The 16,077-nt window shown below is 42.1% G+C and overlaps 1 protein-coding gene across 4 annotated transcripts in view; it reads right to left on the bottom strand.

Moving 5' to 3' along the window:
- Positions 1-16,077, bottom strand: part of XYLT1 (xylosyltransferase 1) — a 209,083-nt gene that overhangs the window by 37,364 nt on the left and 155,642 nt on the right. For all 4 annotated transcript variants that reach the window (XM_030481751.1, XM_030481750.1, XM_030481753.1 and 1 more), the window contains one exon: positions 5,828-5,908. In XM_030481751.1, coding sequence (XP_030337611.1) covers positions 5,828-5,908 — 81 coding nt within the window. The remainder of the gene's footprint in view (positions 1-5,827; positions 5,909-16,077) is intronic.

Raw genomic sequence — 16,077 nt, 5'->3', positions numbered from 1 at the left:
TAATCACATCTCAGCCTTGCATTACGTTTAGAAGAAATTCTTCAAAATTCTTTCTTCTTGTCCACCTTTTCCTATGTGTTAACTTCCACTGGTTTTGAAAAATCTTACTTTCCATCTTCTGGAAATGTCTCTTTCAGAGGAAGTCTTAAAAACCCTTAATGTTTCTTAATATTTTAATGCTGCAGGTCAGGGAGCAAACCCTTCAAGTATCCCTAAAAAAAACCAACCCTCTAAAACTATTTTTAGTTGTAGGAAACTTGCAGAGTCTATTTTTGACTCTACTAGGAATTGCCTTGTTTTGACAAGAGTTCCATCCAGTCCCTTCTGAGTACAAGACTCGAGAGGAACTTTCAAAGACTTTCCTGTGGGTTTCTTTCCACCATTCTTCACTTACTGTATCTTCTAAGAAACTGGAACAGCTTTTGCAAGGACAAAAATGTAATGGCTTCCTCTCATGATCAGGTCACAACTCAGGTGATTTTGTTTCTTTTTATATAAAATAAGCAAGACAGGGAGAAAACTGCAAATGACAATGTGCAGAGATGTAGCATGAATTCACCACAGACAGACTCAATGGTATGAAAGCTGACATTTTGCCATCTGTTTGTTTCCATTAACTGTCTTCTCTAGAAGATTTCTTGTCCCCTTACCTGCTCTTCTTCCCAACACCCACACTACCAAGCAGTCTCTGACCTGGGAACACTGCTGGGCTGAGTGGCTGAGCAAAAAGCCATCTCATCTATATGCTGCTGCTGCTGGAGCAGCTACAGCACACACTATTGCTTCGGCCATGGCCAGATCACAGCTGCAATGCCAAGGGACACACAGTGCAGAGGACACATGGGCGTCCACCACAATAGCATCTCACTGGGTGTTTCTACTGTGTTTAACATCTCAGGATCTGCATTTTAGATGGCTGGAGAAAGAAAAGGAAATCGGGATTCAAACTTTCCAAGTGATCGAGGGCAAGCGTGAGTCACTTGTATAAAGATTTTCAAGTTACTAAATCAGGCTATTGACCTGTGGGTAAAACAGGGCCAACAATATCTGTCCAACTTATGAGGATGTTCCTTTCCATAATTATTTTATAAAATATCTCAGAACCTCGGATGAAAGGACACAAATGTTACTATTTATACTACTGAAAATGAAGAGTGCAGTTCAATGTTCTTAGATACCAATAAAACTTCTGATTACTGGTACCCCAATTTTCACCTCCTTCCTAATTCCTGTCCCACCAGATAAATCATGGCTACTTCAAACCTTCTCACTTACTGCACCTTCCCAAACTGGTGGATGATCTTCCTTGTATACTCTATCAAGACCAAATACCATCCTGTTTTGTCCCATGTCAAGACATACAGCTATTTTTACTACATCTTCCTATCCTCTTCAACCTATTTTTTTTCTTTGGATTGACAACTTAGCATTGTTTTCCAAAACCAAGCAGAAATAAAAGCCCTAATAGAAGGCAAATTGTCAAGCTGAAGCAGTAAAGGCTTTATGGCTCCCCTAACAATAAGGAACATTTCAAAGTTAGCTGTAAAGTGCAGTCTCTTTGCATAGAAGATGCACGTTCCTATTTCAGTTGCTACAGTTCACATACAACTGTTGGGCTGAACCAGTTACAAGCAAAAAATAGATCTTCTTAGTCTGTCTGCTTCAGAATACTGAAGCGTTTCCAAAAAATTAACAAAAAAATATGGTTGAGGGAAATTTGAGCCAAATATTTCACATGAGCAGCAAGCTAAGTGCTGCTGGGAGCTAAGTGGTTAAATTATTCCAACAGCAGGGATAATATATCAAATTTTTTTCCCTAGTATTTGGGTACTTACTAGGCAATTCATCAACGCAATATGCAACAGCATTTACTGTGCGAGCCATCTTCTAACCAACCACCAAACCACCACCAACCCAGTGTACAGGACGCCAATGAACAGCATGTGCTGCAGCGGGTAAAAAGGCCTGTCTGAAGAGGTGATGGAACAGATATGCATCAGCAGAACTGGGCTGACAGAGGTGGAGATTTTGGGAACGTGCTCTGGCCCTTCAGGAGTTCGGGTCTCTCTAGCCTCTAAGAACTGGGATGGGCTTGCCATGCTCTTTACTAAAAGCCGTACAGTTCAGCAACACCTCTGAAAGTATCTGGAACCCAGAAGCTACAAAGGGAACAACACAACTGCAAATAACAGCATTAATAAGGAGACAAAAACAGCAAAAGAGAACTCCTCAGATACATAGCAAACTTTTAATGGCCTTTTCTTTAGCGGTTTGTAGTCTGCCTATGAGCTCTGGATTCCTCTAAGATGTAACAGCATCCAGCCTTCCGCATGTTTACACTGTTTCCCAAATGACTACTGTGGCAAGGTTTCTATTAAAAAACCCCCCTTTTCCTCCCTGTTGTTGAAGATGTCACATTTGACTGTCTTTATATTTTATAATACATCAGCCAGGTGCTGCTCCTGCCAAAAAATGAAATCTTCCGAGTGTTCCAAACTGTAATAGCTTATACAACTGCTAGCTTATTCTTTTGCTTTTTATTAAAAGCACTAGGACACTGAAAAGAGGAGAAAATGTAAGTGTTGCCCACTAAGCACTATGTAATGACTCCAGCCACTGTATGCGATTTCATTTCATACATCCAGCTAAGGAAATAATGCTTCTCCAGCTGAGTTAAGGAGCCATTTTCATGTCCATTCCCTTTTCTGAAGCCACTAAAGGAAAATCAGAGCGATGCGCTTTTTAATGACTTTGGCATAACTAAAAGAAAACTTCACTCTATAAAAGGAAGTCTGGTTTCTCTCCTCATTTGGCAGTAAAACATGTACTGATTGTGAACATGGCTTGAATACAAAGTACATTGTAATTGAGCTGTATAAGTATTGCAGTTTTAAGATGGCACTTCGAATCTTTCTCTCTCTGTTGTATGATCCAAAGACTACGATGACTTAAAATTCAGCGTTTCTAGTTGTTTACAAAGCAGACTTAGACAATTGAAAAACTTATTGCTTAGGAGCCATTATTCATCCACAAATTAAAATAAAATGTAGCAGCAAGGGTTATACATTGCTTTCAGTGATATTTAAATGCTGCGCACCCTACTATCAGTTCACATGTTTTGAGAAAAACACCTTATAACAGTAAAATTATTACTGTACACGGGTGGCATTCAGTCTAGTCCAGTGTCCTCTTTCTTATTACCATGGCTTCAACTAGCCATTTTAAATAAAAAAACCTGTTCCAGCCTGTTTTGACATAGGATGTCCCATGGGAGTTTTCTCCTATTGCCCAATATCTTGGAGACTGGCCTGTGCCCAAAATCCTTTCCAAAAGTTGCCTTTTGTTTGTTAAATTTTTGTGGCCAAACCTTGAGGCTGTTGCTTCTCCTGTTGACCTTGCTAAGCTCTTGGCCATACCATTCCCCCCATGGGATACTTCTTTTCCACAGGGCTGTGACAAAGCAAAGCAAATGGCAAAATTTAAAAAGTAACTGGAAAAATTAATAAAAATAATAATCATCCCGAACTCTTCAATGAGCAAGTCACCCAATCTGGCTGTGGAAATTCCGCAAGCAAAGGTCACAGGAGGCTGGGAGAATACTGTAAAGAAGCACCACTACCTGCCTCTTTTGTGTTCCTCTGGGAACATCAGCTATAGGCAGCAGGCCATGGAGTAACAGCCTAGGTGGGCCTTTGGTCTTGTTTCACCTGCCCATGCTCATACAGAGGATTTCATCACTCTAACTCCAGGGATAAAATCCCTGGCATGAACACAGCTTACACACCTTGGGCATAAAACGCAGGCCGACTGGAAACTGCATGTCAAATGGGCAGACGGTACATTTACCGGTTTAGACAAGACTGAGTTACTGAAGCACTAAAACTGAAAGACGAGGCTGGAGATCTTCACAATAGATACAATTTCTCTCTCAACAAGTGGATGTAGAGCTGGAAGATCACCCGCAACACAAACTGAGGGCTAACAGCTTTTTGATCAGCTTTTGACACCAATGGAATGAATTTTTACCCAACGCCAATATTACTCAGAGGCTACTGGAGCTGCTGGCTTGAAGCTGTCCTGCTGACCTGTCTCTACAGTTATCTGGGCTAGGCAGGAGGAGGGGAAACACTCTTCTCTCCCTGATAGAAATTTTGGGGAGCTGCCAAGGGGTGATGTGAAAGGATTCATTCATCCAGTGGGAGCGCTTACAGGACTCAGGGAATACACAACCACAGCAGACAGGGATGGGAAATCTGCACTCCTGTCCCACATTATGTTCCCTGATGCAGAAAGAATTTATGGTAGAAATCCAGGAGAAAAAATAAAACACAGCAATATACTGCAATAGGCTAAAATGTATTTAATTGTTTATACAGTCAAAGGGAACCACTGAACTAATAAATGGGTTGTTATTCCTGTGAGGAGATGACAAGTGGCACTTTAGATCATTTGATTATTAAATTAATACCAGATTAATGTGTTTAATTGATTTAAATTGTTCTAACCCAGCTGAGGTTGGCTTGTTTGAGCCACCTTGATGCCGACATGTCATCATTCATTATTTTCCCTAGCCAGCTCAGGTAATTTGAAAAGAATCAGGGGCACCAGAGGAGCAAAGAGGTGTAAGAGACCAACCGCTTTTCTCTGGCTGTTTCTCTTCCCTTTCCTACAATAACTCTGCTGATGATCACGATTGCCAGCTTGAGCTGAACCTGCCAATCACTCTGACACTCTGCATTTCCCAAGCCAGAGACTCTCCTATGAAAACTGTTGACTCAGATTTAAATATTATTTCTCACAGTATTATTTTTTACTACCTGCTATAGAGCTCCTGCATGCACAAGATGAATGCTCATGAGGACTTAATTTAAACAGGAACATGGTAGAATTGATAAATCTAGTGACAAGAGCAAGAGCAGCCAAGAAGTGAGAGAGACCTGTGCGTCATTCTACCCACTCGCCGTACTGAAGATGCAACTCCGTGGGTCATATTCTCTATCCTCACTATCTGAACCCAGCCTTAGAGTATGCTGAACATTTTACAGAATAAAGAGATGTCCTGCTGACCCAAGCAGAATAAAACACTATTTTTAGGTGCAAAGCCACTGGGTCTCAGCACGTAGAGTTGCTGGAACTGTTGCAAAACTGCTGTTATGGTCCAAAACTATCAATAAAAAGGAAAAGACCACTGCAATCAGATGGGAAAGATCTTCCACCTGCAGAGGTTGTTTAAATCTTTGGAAACACAGTGTTTGGACACTGCTGCTCCCTCAAACCACAAAGCTGTAAGTATTAGTGATGCATTGTGGGAAACACAGCACATTCTCTTCTCCCTGAAACCTGTACAGGGTGGATGAACTGGGACGCTGATTCGAGGACTCCAAAATGGTAGCAGATCATGCTACCTCCAGCCACCATCACCACCCTCACCAGCATGTGCACACTGGTGTACCTTGCAGAGATGCTTTTCTTGCACAGGGCTTTGCTGCAGACCCCAGCTAGTGCAGGTCTTGGTCCCTAGTGTGACTGACAGGGAAGTGCTGTTGTGTGGGGCAATTACCACTTGCTCCTGAAACATCAATCTGTGCCAAGCCCCAAGGAGGGAGCAAGCATCAGTCTGCTTAATGTCTCCCTCCCTGCGAAAGCACCTTTTCAAACCAACTGTGGGGAGGATCAATAAACAACTGTCCCCAGGAGAGGATTTCCTCCTCATTCGCTTCTCTTCCCTGGGCTAGGGATTTCTTCATTTGGATAACGCTGGAAAACCATCGCTATGCAAAAGCTCTCAGTGCCATGGCTAAAATAAGCTGAGGGAAGGCGAGCTTACCTTGCGTTGTCCCTCCCGTGCGATTTCAAGAAGTTCATATCGCGATATCTGGACAGGAATGCTACTAGCTGGTCATTTGTCCTGCAAGAGAAAGAACACAGGATGCACAAATTACACTGTGAAAATTACTATGTCTATAGTAATTTATACGCTTACTGTTCTCATTTTGAGACCATCCACAGACTGTTTGAAGAAGGCAGATGCCGAAAAAACTTCCGTCCTGCTGCTGAACTTCACTGCCTCCCTCAGGAAAGCATACTTGGGAAGAAGCTCAGCTTTACTACATCTTCACAAATTTCCTATCAACTCTTGGCAGATTTTTTAAGCATTATAACAGAGTATGTAGTAAGTAATACTGCTTGGCACTTTTAAAGTATGAAAATCCAGCTGTGAGATGACTGCATTGATAGTCCCATTTTACATGCTTTGCTAGACCTTTCCTAGGGAATTTGGTGAAGTATCTATGGGCATTTTATTTGTTTTCATCCTTGTAATAGAGAAGAGGCCAAGGTTGGAATGCATAAAGCAAGGGAACTCAGATTTCAAAATGCAAATGTAATTAACAGGAACAAAGGGATTTAGAATTCAGAATGTTAATTCCAATTAGTATGACCTGCAATCTGATACCAGTATTTTCAGAATTTCAGCTGACATGTCCAAGAATGTATTTACACTTGACAGCTTTTGTAGTGCATTATTTCTTTAACAATGGAGCAAAAATGTTCTCTATTTATCTAGGTCAGCATATTAAGGAAAACTGAATAAATGATATTAAAAATATCTTCATCTCCTGAGTTGCATTCAAAACCACAACCTTATAGATACAGTACCATTTAAGCAATGGTCTGTAACAGAGCTGGTGGCAGAAAAATGAAAGATAAAGCAGCTGTCAACAGTACTGTATCTTGAAAAGATTTTATTATTGTAAGCCACAGATTGCCAAGTTAAACCAGAGTCCTGTACAAAATGCATTTAACTTCTGGGCTCAGGCTGCAACAACTTGGAAATGTTATCAGCCTAGTAAACTATCTTCACAATCATTGATTTTATCTGGACCAAATGAAGTATCTGCCTATCAACCAGCCTGAACCTCCTGTAGGAGCCTGACACCCTCCTCCTATGCTCACTCATGTGAGCTCTAATACCTCCCAGGGTCAGACTCTGCATCTCAATTTGGCAACCTCAGAAAACTGCTTTCTGTATAGTAAGCTGTGCAGATTTTCACATTTGCTGCTCCAGTGATTCTCCATCTTACTGGGATGAATAGGCATTTAGTGAATTTACTTAGCAATGCTTCCACATGAAATGGTTTCAATGGCCAATATCTTTGGGTGAGTTTCTAGGCAAAAGCTGGCACGCAAAGATGATCTTTAGAAATATAACCAAGTTTGGAAGTGCTTGAGCTCCAATTTCGTTACAGGATAAAAATCAAATCAACCAAAGTAACAATCCACACCACTCAATAAAATATCATCATTTCTAGATTGCTCACCAACCTGTATTTTGCTATTCAGCAGTGTTCTACCAAGTGTATTTGGACTTGGGCTACAAACTTTTCAATGCTTCTCACTTTTTAGGTAATACTTATAAATGCCCACGTGATGTTTAGCTCTCACAGTAATTACTAATTGACATTTTCCCACTTCCTGAAAACACTTATGGCATCATGGTCCTACTTTTATTTTTTTCCTCCTTGTCAATTAAGTCTGCTTCTTTTCACGTGTTGACAACATGGAAATAAACCATCACATTTCCAATTGGTAAAACTTTCTAGTTATTTCACATTTAGATTTATGTGGTCAACCAATTCTGTGCTCAGCATGGGAGCACACTGAATTTCTAGTAACCTTCCATTCCAACTGCTTCTTCTGGCCCCAATATCATGAGGATGCTGCACATCACCTCTGAATTATTCCACCTCATGACATTAAAAGCAAAATCAAACGTACTGAACATGCCATATATGCTAATGCAGTTGCTAAAATCCCCCTCACCTTTCAGAAAGCTTTGCCTTCAGGGGTGTATTTCCTAAATGCCTCTGGCACAGATTGCTACCACACTTCTTCATATACAGTGGCAGCAGGGTCTCTACATCATTGCAGTGCCTCTGGCACCAGCTATTTACAGTGCCTCTGGCATTCCTTCTTAGAAATACTAAAGACATGGGCCTATTTTTTCTCTCTAAGTAAGGCAATGAAAGCTGAGATTTTCAGCTGAAGACATCACTGGGAGCAAGATCAACTCCACATTGCCAAATTAAATTCTGCTATAGCTCCACAAATTTCAGGGATAATTCACTGAGCATAAATCTGGGACAAAATCTTTTACTAACCATCACGGTATAACAGAAAGTAACAAGTGCAATATACCCTTCCTAAGAAGGAAATAAAAAAGTCACGAGGATAGGGAGAGTAGTTCACACTACTGATTAAAACACACCAATATACATATTACATTCCAATCAGTTTCCCCAGTGTGTAACATGATGTGAATACAGATTGAGGAAAAAAACCTTTCCACAGCTGGTGTGTGAAGCTGGAGCTGATGGATGTATCCACACAGCTCCCACTTTTTCCTTTTGTTATTAAATTCACTGGGAGGGCAAGGCACTGGGGAGAAGGATTAGTCAGATGGCTACCTGTGCTGTTAGCAGGGAGGAAGGTTGATGGAGGAGTAGAGAGGCTGAGAAAAAATGTGCTGTTTTCAGGTGTGCAGCATGCAGAGAGAAACAGGAAACTAATCCTCTTGTGAGCTCCAAGTGTGGAGAAAGCTGGTGTGTGTGGGTGAGCTTCCAGAAGAAGATAACAAGTGAAGATAACAGATGGGGAAACAAAGCATTTTTTACTTCACTGATGTGGATTTGGTGTTAATCAAGGGCAGGTCTGCTAAGTGGGACGGAGGTGTCCATCTCCACCAGAACTTTACTGAGATCACCTCAAGAAGGTCCTGCTGCTCCCCCCCTGCAGCAAGGGTGGACAGAGGTAGCAGAGGCAGCGTACCATGCCTGCCTGCCTGCCTACTGTGATGCCACTCAGCAAAACCCAGCCAAACCTCCCGCAGGGCTGGGCAGGCAGAGGGGCTCTGAGGGTTGCAAAAGCAGCTCCAAGGCTGCTGGTGACTCAGCCCTGGGCACTGTTCAATCCTGGGAATGTGGCTGAGCCCCTGGGCTGGAGCTGAGCCGCAGGTTAAAGTCAAGAGAGGTAGAGTTAAAGATCTAAGGAAGTGAAAGATGAGTCCTATAGCAAGAAGGGAACTTAGAAGATACTGCCAAAGCAAGGTCTACCACTAGTGTTTTCTCATGAGCAGCCCCTAGCCTGGGACTGAGGTGTCCCAGGGTATGAGCAGGCTAACCAGACACTCAGTAAGCACATATGTATGCTAAGCATTGCAATAATTTCAGACTAAAATGGAAAACTGGAAAGAGAAACAGTGACTTTATGTTTGCATTCTCTGAAGGCACTGGCAGATCTGCCCGGGAAGCAGTAAGAGTGCATCCCTGCACACAACCATGGCCGGACACTGCGGAGAACAAAAGGCAATGCTTGGCTTGCTGGTTTTAAGCAAACCCTCCAAGTCCTGATGACTAATCTAAGCAAAGAGTAGAGATCCCCTTAGTTTACAGCTGTGAAAATAGATTTAGAAAGTCTCTGGAGAATCTGAGAGAAGGAAAACAAGCAATTGTTACTTTTGGAAGATAGTGACGGCTAATATAAATGTCCTTGATTCAGCAATGCATGGGCGACTTGAAGGAAGTAAGGAATAGCAGTCACTTCAATGGGACTATTTGTATGTCAAAACTTACATACTTGCACAACAATGTGGCTAAGTTAGATCAGAAGTTCAGAAACTTTTAGGAGCCACATGTATGGAAACAAGATAGTTTGATTCTGTGTAGGAATCAGATGAAGGAAAGAGCAATTACTCTGTTGGATTCTGGGTTTGGACTGCCATTTTGACACTGCATGGGCTAGCCCCTGCGTGGCACAGCCTGGTGCCCCTCTCCAGAGAGGTATTTCAGACATGCTGGTGTTGGTCTGACTGTCCCCCCACAGACCCTGGGGCTTTCCCCCCATAACCCAGATTGGGAACTGGGGAGTTGCCTGGGCACAGAGCTGGCTGCAGCTCTGCAAACAGATGAGACCCTGCTGATTAAAACATGGAGCAGTGACAGTGAGAAAAACTTCCTGGGGAGCACAGATTGCTGCAACTCAAATAGCCTCCAACTTAACCGAAACCCAGTCCAAAGTCTAGCACCCACCCACACTGATGCTGTGGCAGAGGCAGCACTGCTGGGAAGCTCTTTTGGTTTCTTTTCTGCTTCAGTGGGTGAGGTCACAGGTAGGAAGGTTCAGTTTGCCATCTGCTTCAAGTGAACTCACCAGTGAGGTCTTCAAAAAATGCCTTCATTTCAGGTAATCCCTGGACTGGGTTTATAAACTATTTCCTTTATCAAGGACCAGACCAAGCAATCTTGTTTCAAACTTCATGAAAAGTGCTAGGGGCTGCAGTCCATCTGCATCCAAGGTACAGATCATCTCTGACTCTTAGACATTTAATTTCTGATCTAGCAAAAAGGCCAAATAAACGGTTTTAGATGTTATGGATATATACAGTGTTTCTGCTTGGAAAGCAGCTCTCACACTGGAGAATTCTTTTGTTACTGGCTCCAGGTTTGAGACAAAATCTAATGAAATCCATGGAAATCTCTCCTATGGTCTTGCTGGGCTTTAGACGGGCAACTTCATTCTTCTCAGCCCTGCTTCATTAGCAGTGCCCAAGAAGGGATGTCTTTTACAGCAGTGGCTCTTGCCAGGTCATTCCCAGTACTTCATTCACGAGGAATACCTCACATTGTCCCAAGTTAAAAGTCTGTCTTGAACTCATCCAGTATTACGCACACGAGCATGGGCCAGGGACAGCTGCTAAGCTGAATCCGGACTAATTCCACTTCTAATCATTATTTTCTGGCATTATTTTCTTTTCTTCTCTTTTTCTGTATGCCTGCTCCCACATGCAAGTATCAGCACTGAGAAGTGGATTCTGCTACCCCTTCCAGGCAGCTCTAACTCACTTTAATCACAAATGTAGTTACTTGTAAATTACAATGTTGGAATATGAAAAGCCAGAGCAAGACAATTAAATTGTGGCTTTAAAATTATTTAAAACAGACCTGCTCAGTCCTGGTTCCACATTTCTGCAGAAGCAAGGGCAAAATCTGCTGGAAGCAATCACATCTTGGCCTCTGGGCAGTTTCTTTCCCCAGGCACTAATTTGATTTGAATGTGACTTTTGCCCTTAGTGCTTTTGTCACTGTTGTAACCTTAATGTGTGGAAGGGATTTTTTTCCTATGCATTTTCTAATCTAACAAGTAAAAAAGTAACACCTTTTTTATTGCTACATAATGGGACAAAAGGAACTTTTCGCTGCCGTGCCTACTCCCGGCAAAGGAAATGTGAGAGTGGCCAGGTAGTGACCATTCACACTACTGGTCACAGGAGGTAACTGCTATGTTAACCACACAGCATTAGTGAGACGAAAGACAACAGTGAGAGTGGAGCTTCTACAAGCTGCCCGACTCTTCCCCAGCAAACCAGCCTGTTGCAGTTCAGTAAGTGCATAGTACTTGTGAGCTGCAGCCACCAGCCATCACCGAACCTGGGAGTCCTTGCAACTGAGCACACAGCAGCACCTACAGCAATGCTGACAATGCCTCTGCAGCCACAGCTCTGAGATTTTTTTCATGTATTTACCATATTCTGCAAAGACAAAGGCTGTATTCCCTAGAACAACAACACTACAGTGCTGAACTGAAGCAGTGACACCAGCACCTGGGGTCTGTGGGCAGCTCCTAAATGCAGGCAGCAGGTCTCACCAGACCCCAACATGCACACCTACACGCTGGGCTGTACGCTTGCTTCTAGTGAATTCAAACAGCCTGCATTCGTACAGAACATACCCAATTGTGAGGAGATGGCACACTGAAAATGGGTGAAATTAATAACCATGATTAATTTAGTGTTATCTACAGGCGAGTCTGCTGCTGCTGCACAAGACCTGATAGCTGCAACAAAGAAGGACATGAGCGCAGGGAGGGAGTTTGCTCTGGCTGTGGTGAACGGTGTTGTCACCAAACAGTGTTAGTTCTGCCATGGAGTGGGGTGCTGGAGAGGTAGGAGAGTATCATGAAAGCAGCTGAACACACAAAAAGCCAGAGTAACAAACATAAAGGGGAAAGTTTTTGGGAGAGTAGGGCCTCTGAAGCAAGGATGATGAAGGCAAATACATAGTCATAAGAGGTAAGTCAAGACTGTTACAAGTTCTCTCAGTGCCCAAAGCTTTGGTATTTCCACCTGTGCCTGTCTGACTCCCCTCCACACTTTCCTTTCCCAGGATCACTGTGCCTGTGTGAAGGCGCAGCCCTACAGAGAGCCCAGACATACAGCAACCATACATACCAGACACACAGCAACCCCCACAGCTCTTTGCCAAGAAACTATTTCTAGAAGGTCCCTAGAGAAGAAAAAGACTTCTGAGAAGAAAACGAATTACGGGGCAAACTCATCTACTCAGAGTTAAGTATGATATTACTCCATGGTTAAACATGAAGTTGTGCACACAAGAGCCTGGAAGCAGAAGAGCTGAGTCCCTTCAATTTTGCTACCTTCTTTTCAATAAATTCTAATAATTATGATTAAGCTCACTGATTTCAATAAATGATTAAATTAATCTTACTTAACACATTATTGTAAAGTATTAGGACATACCCTCGCTATCAAGACCCCTGTGGCAGAAGGAGAGTTCCTTCTCCAACTATTCCTAGCCTGAGGCCATTCCCCCCTGCTGCCCTCTCCCTCTTACTGAAGGAGTGGAGGTGTTCAGACCAGCTCAGCAGCTCCGCAGCTGCGAGCAGCCCTGCATCACCAGGAGGCACAGAGGTGCTGGTGAGGAAGGAGAGCAATCCAGGACATGGGGAAGAACTACTGCAAATTCCCACCTACATATATAGCATATCCAGGGCATTCTGAAAGCTCCGCTCCTGCATCTGCTGGGGACACGGCAGCACTGGCAGTGAAGCTGGGTGGGATCTTGCCACTCCAGTAAGGGACCCTTATCCATACTGGCCCTTTCACCACACCAGCAAGCACACATGTGGGTGCATGTGCACAGTGTGCACAGGTAACCTAACAAAAGAAAGCAAAAACCTACAAGACCTTTCTCATGCTTATAGCAAGATGATCACACAAAAAAACCCTCTTGCTGCAGGGTTCAGGTTTTGGGCCCTGGATACGCAGCTGGACCCTCTCTCACTGATGCTCCCACTCCTCTCTCCCCAGAGGCAACTCAGTGCAAGCGGAGGCTCAGAGGAGCCTGACACTGGCTGTAGCATGGGAAAAAGACTGCCATCTAAAACTGCAAAGAAAAGAGAAGGCTATATTTAGCCCTTGCTATCTATTGCAGAACAAATATTAGTATGGCAGGCATTTCTCAGAGAAGCTGATTCCCATTACAGCATTCATTCGGAAAACGTACCATAAAAATGGGAACGACAGATATGATTTCAGAGGCCAACTGCGTGTGGAAGGCTCTAGGTGACTGCTAACACCTCTGCTTTTACACCAGTGTTGTCTTAAATGGTTTGTTTTGTCTTTCAAGTCAGGTTTAATCGAGGAACAAGGTAATGGAAGAAAACTATTGCCTTAGCAGCTCAGCTCGCTTGAATACTTGAGAGATTAGAGTTCTGCTCCAGCAACAGGGCAGCCACCAGGGCTGGGAGTCTCACCCATGTATTTCACAGCATTAGCGTTCTGAATTTTGATCACTCATCATATGGGATGCAGCTACTCTCAGTGCAGCTCTCCCAGTGTTGTATGACTCTCAAGACATTTTATTAGCAATACAATCATCTTTGCTCTACTTTCAATTACTGCTTCCCATTCAACCATTGTCTGTTTCTTATGGAAAAGAACAGAACTAACATAGTCACAAAAGAGTAAAGTCTTCTTTAAATGTCACACTGCTGAATAAACCTCTTCCTAGTAAGAGTACATAAATGCTTGGGTACAAAGGAGATCTACTGACAAAAAAAGAATATACTCCATCGTCTGCTTCCTGAGCCACTCCACAACCTATTTTCCATAAATTCAAGGCTTCAGATGGCATTCATAAAATAAATAAATAAGCCCACTGCTGAGAAGCAGCAGCGCATGCTTAAATGAAAATCCTAAAGAGACCATATAAGAGAATTCCACCAAGGATTAATGAACAAATGTGATTAAAACTATCTACAGCTTTGGATTGCAGCCAAAACGCTGCCAGCAGTATTTGATATGTAAATGCTTAAAACATTTGCTATGTGCACAGTCGCTGATGCAAAGCCTCTATAGAGAGTTTCTTCACCTAATTAGAGATATTGGTTTAGCAAACTTTGGAGTTTATAAAACCCCTCAACATCTTATTATTCTTTTAAAATAGAATATTCATTTGTTTGGAATGTTTTCCAGCTATATCCCATGAAACCCTTTGGCTAATGAAAAACTCCAGCCCTGTATCAGCTAATAAACCCTACAGCTTTTATGATAACAAAATACTCACCACATGCACTCATTAAAACTTTTATACTTGTTGCTTTTGACTTTCTCTAGCTATTTGCTAGATATAAAGTAATATACTCGATTTCAATTATTTTATAGTGCAATTTCAACACAAGCATTTACATTATCCAGGATCTTATCAAACACACCATACCATAGCGCAATCACTGTGTCTCTGATCTGGTAAAGCTCCCACCAGCATGTGCTTAACCACAGCACGCTTGTAGCTCTTCTCAAATGATGTGACTTTCACAGTATATTCTCATAAATTACTTCATGGGTAAAGGTCTACCTGTCCATGTGTTAGGAAACAGCACATGCAATGATTACACACAAGATTAGAGCTGAGAGCTGTCCTTTAAATCTTAGATCTCTCAGGCACACAAATATACTTATTAAGGAGACTTTTTCAGGGAGGTCAATTCAGTTGCACCTCACTGTGTCCACCTCTGCCACATCTCTGAGACACATCACACAACCCACTGATGGTTTGAGATTTAACTCACTGATGTTTACAAAACATTTTAAAGAAATCCCCTCAGCCCCAGGAGTACCTGAACTGATCTTAGGAACTCATTTGTCCACGATGATGACATTTTCTAAGCATTCCTACTGCTGCGATAAAAGATAAAGAAATAACAAAAATACTACCCTGTAATACCATGTCATATGCAGCTCTTTTTTGCCCTCAATTTTAAAGCAACCTATGTATTTTACAGTAAAATTATGAAGTGCTTTAAAGTAGTTTTCCTTTCATAAATCTAATTTTAGGCAATTGCTAAGCCTAGATTACATGTATGCTTATCAATAATGAATGCACTGAAAAAACATTCGAATAACAAAAGCTCCCAAAGTTCCTTCCAAATGTGCAACTGCACAGAACCTGGTACACATGAAAATAACCAAAGTCAGCTACATGCAAGATGAATTATTCCCTAAATAACCTGGAGTTGATGCATTCGACTCAAAGGCATTTTGCTAGAAAGGAAGGAAATGTTTCACCCTGATTTGTTAAGCATGTTCTGTTTATTTCTCTATTTAAGTTTACGAATGATCAGCACGTCACCACTAGTATCTGTTATTTTTAAATCTTGCTAGATCAGGACCTAAGTGCCTGACAGACAGCCTTTGCTAAAAGGCCTATAATTGCATATTTCCAACTAATATTTTTAAGTAAACGCAGAGACGTGTCTAACTTAGATAAGGGCTAGAAAAGTTGTTAAAGGTATATATCGTAGTAAAGCAAAATTCTTTTCCCACTACATTCACAAGAGATGTCAGTTTATTTAAACCGAATGTATGGAAGAAAGCTCATTTTTATCAGTGCTGGCAAAACCTGTTTAAGAAGCCTTCTGGAATTCCCATTATTTGTATTTTGAAATTAAAATAATGCACACTGTTGAAGAGAAAATATAGCAATGTGGAGGTTAGACACTTCTAATTATAGCCTGATCCAAGAAGCTTAAAGCACTGGATAAGTAACCCAAAGTTTTGATGCTTACTCAGCATTATCTCAGGTCTAAACATGAGTTGGCTCTCCTAAACAAAGGTGCCAGTCTCGAGTAAGCAAATTACCTTTTGGCATTGGTGCATTTCACGTTCACAAGCAGAAACTTCTGTTCAAGGGCATAAAAAAAGAGATAAAAATTTGTAAAAGC

The sequence above is a fragment of the Strigops habroptila genome, chromosome 4 (assembly GCF_004027225.2).
Source record: "Strigops habroptila isolate Jane chromosome 4, bStrHab1.2.pri, whole genome shotgun sequence".
Taxonomy (NCBI): Eukaryota; Metazoa; Chordata; class Aves; order Psittaciformes; family Psittacidae; genus Strigops; species Strigops habroptila.
This window is presented reverse-complemented; position numbering and strand designations above follow the sequence as displayed.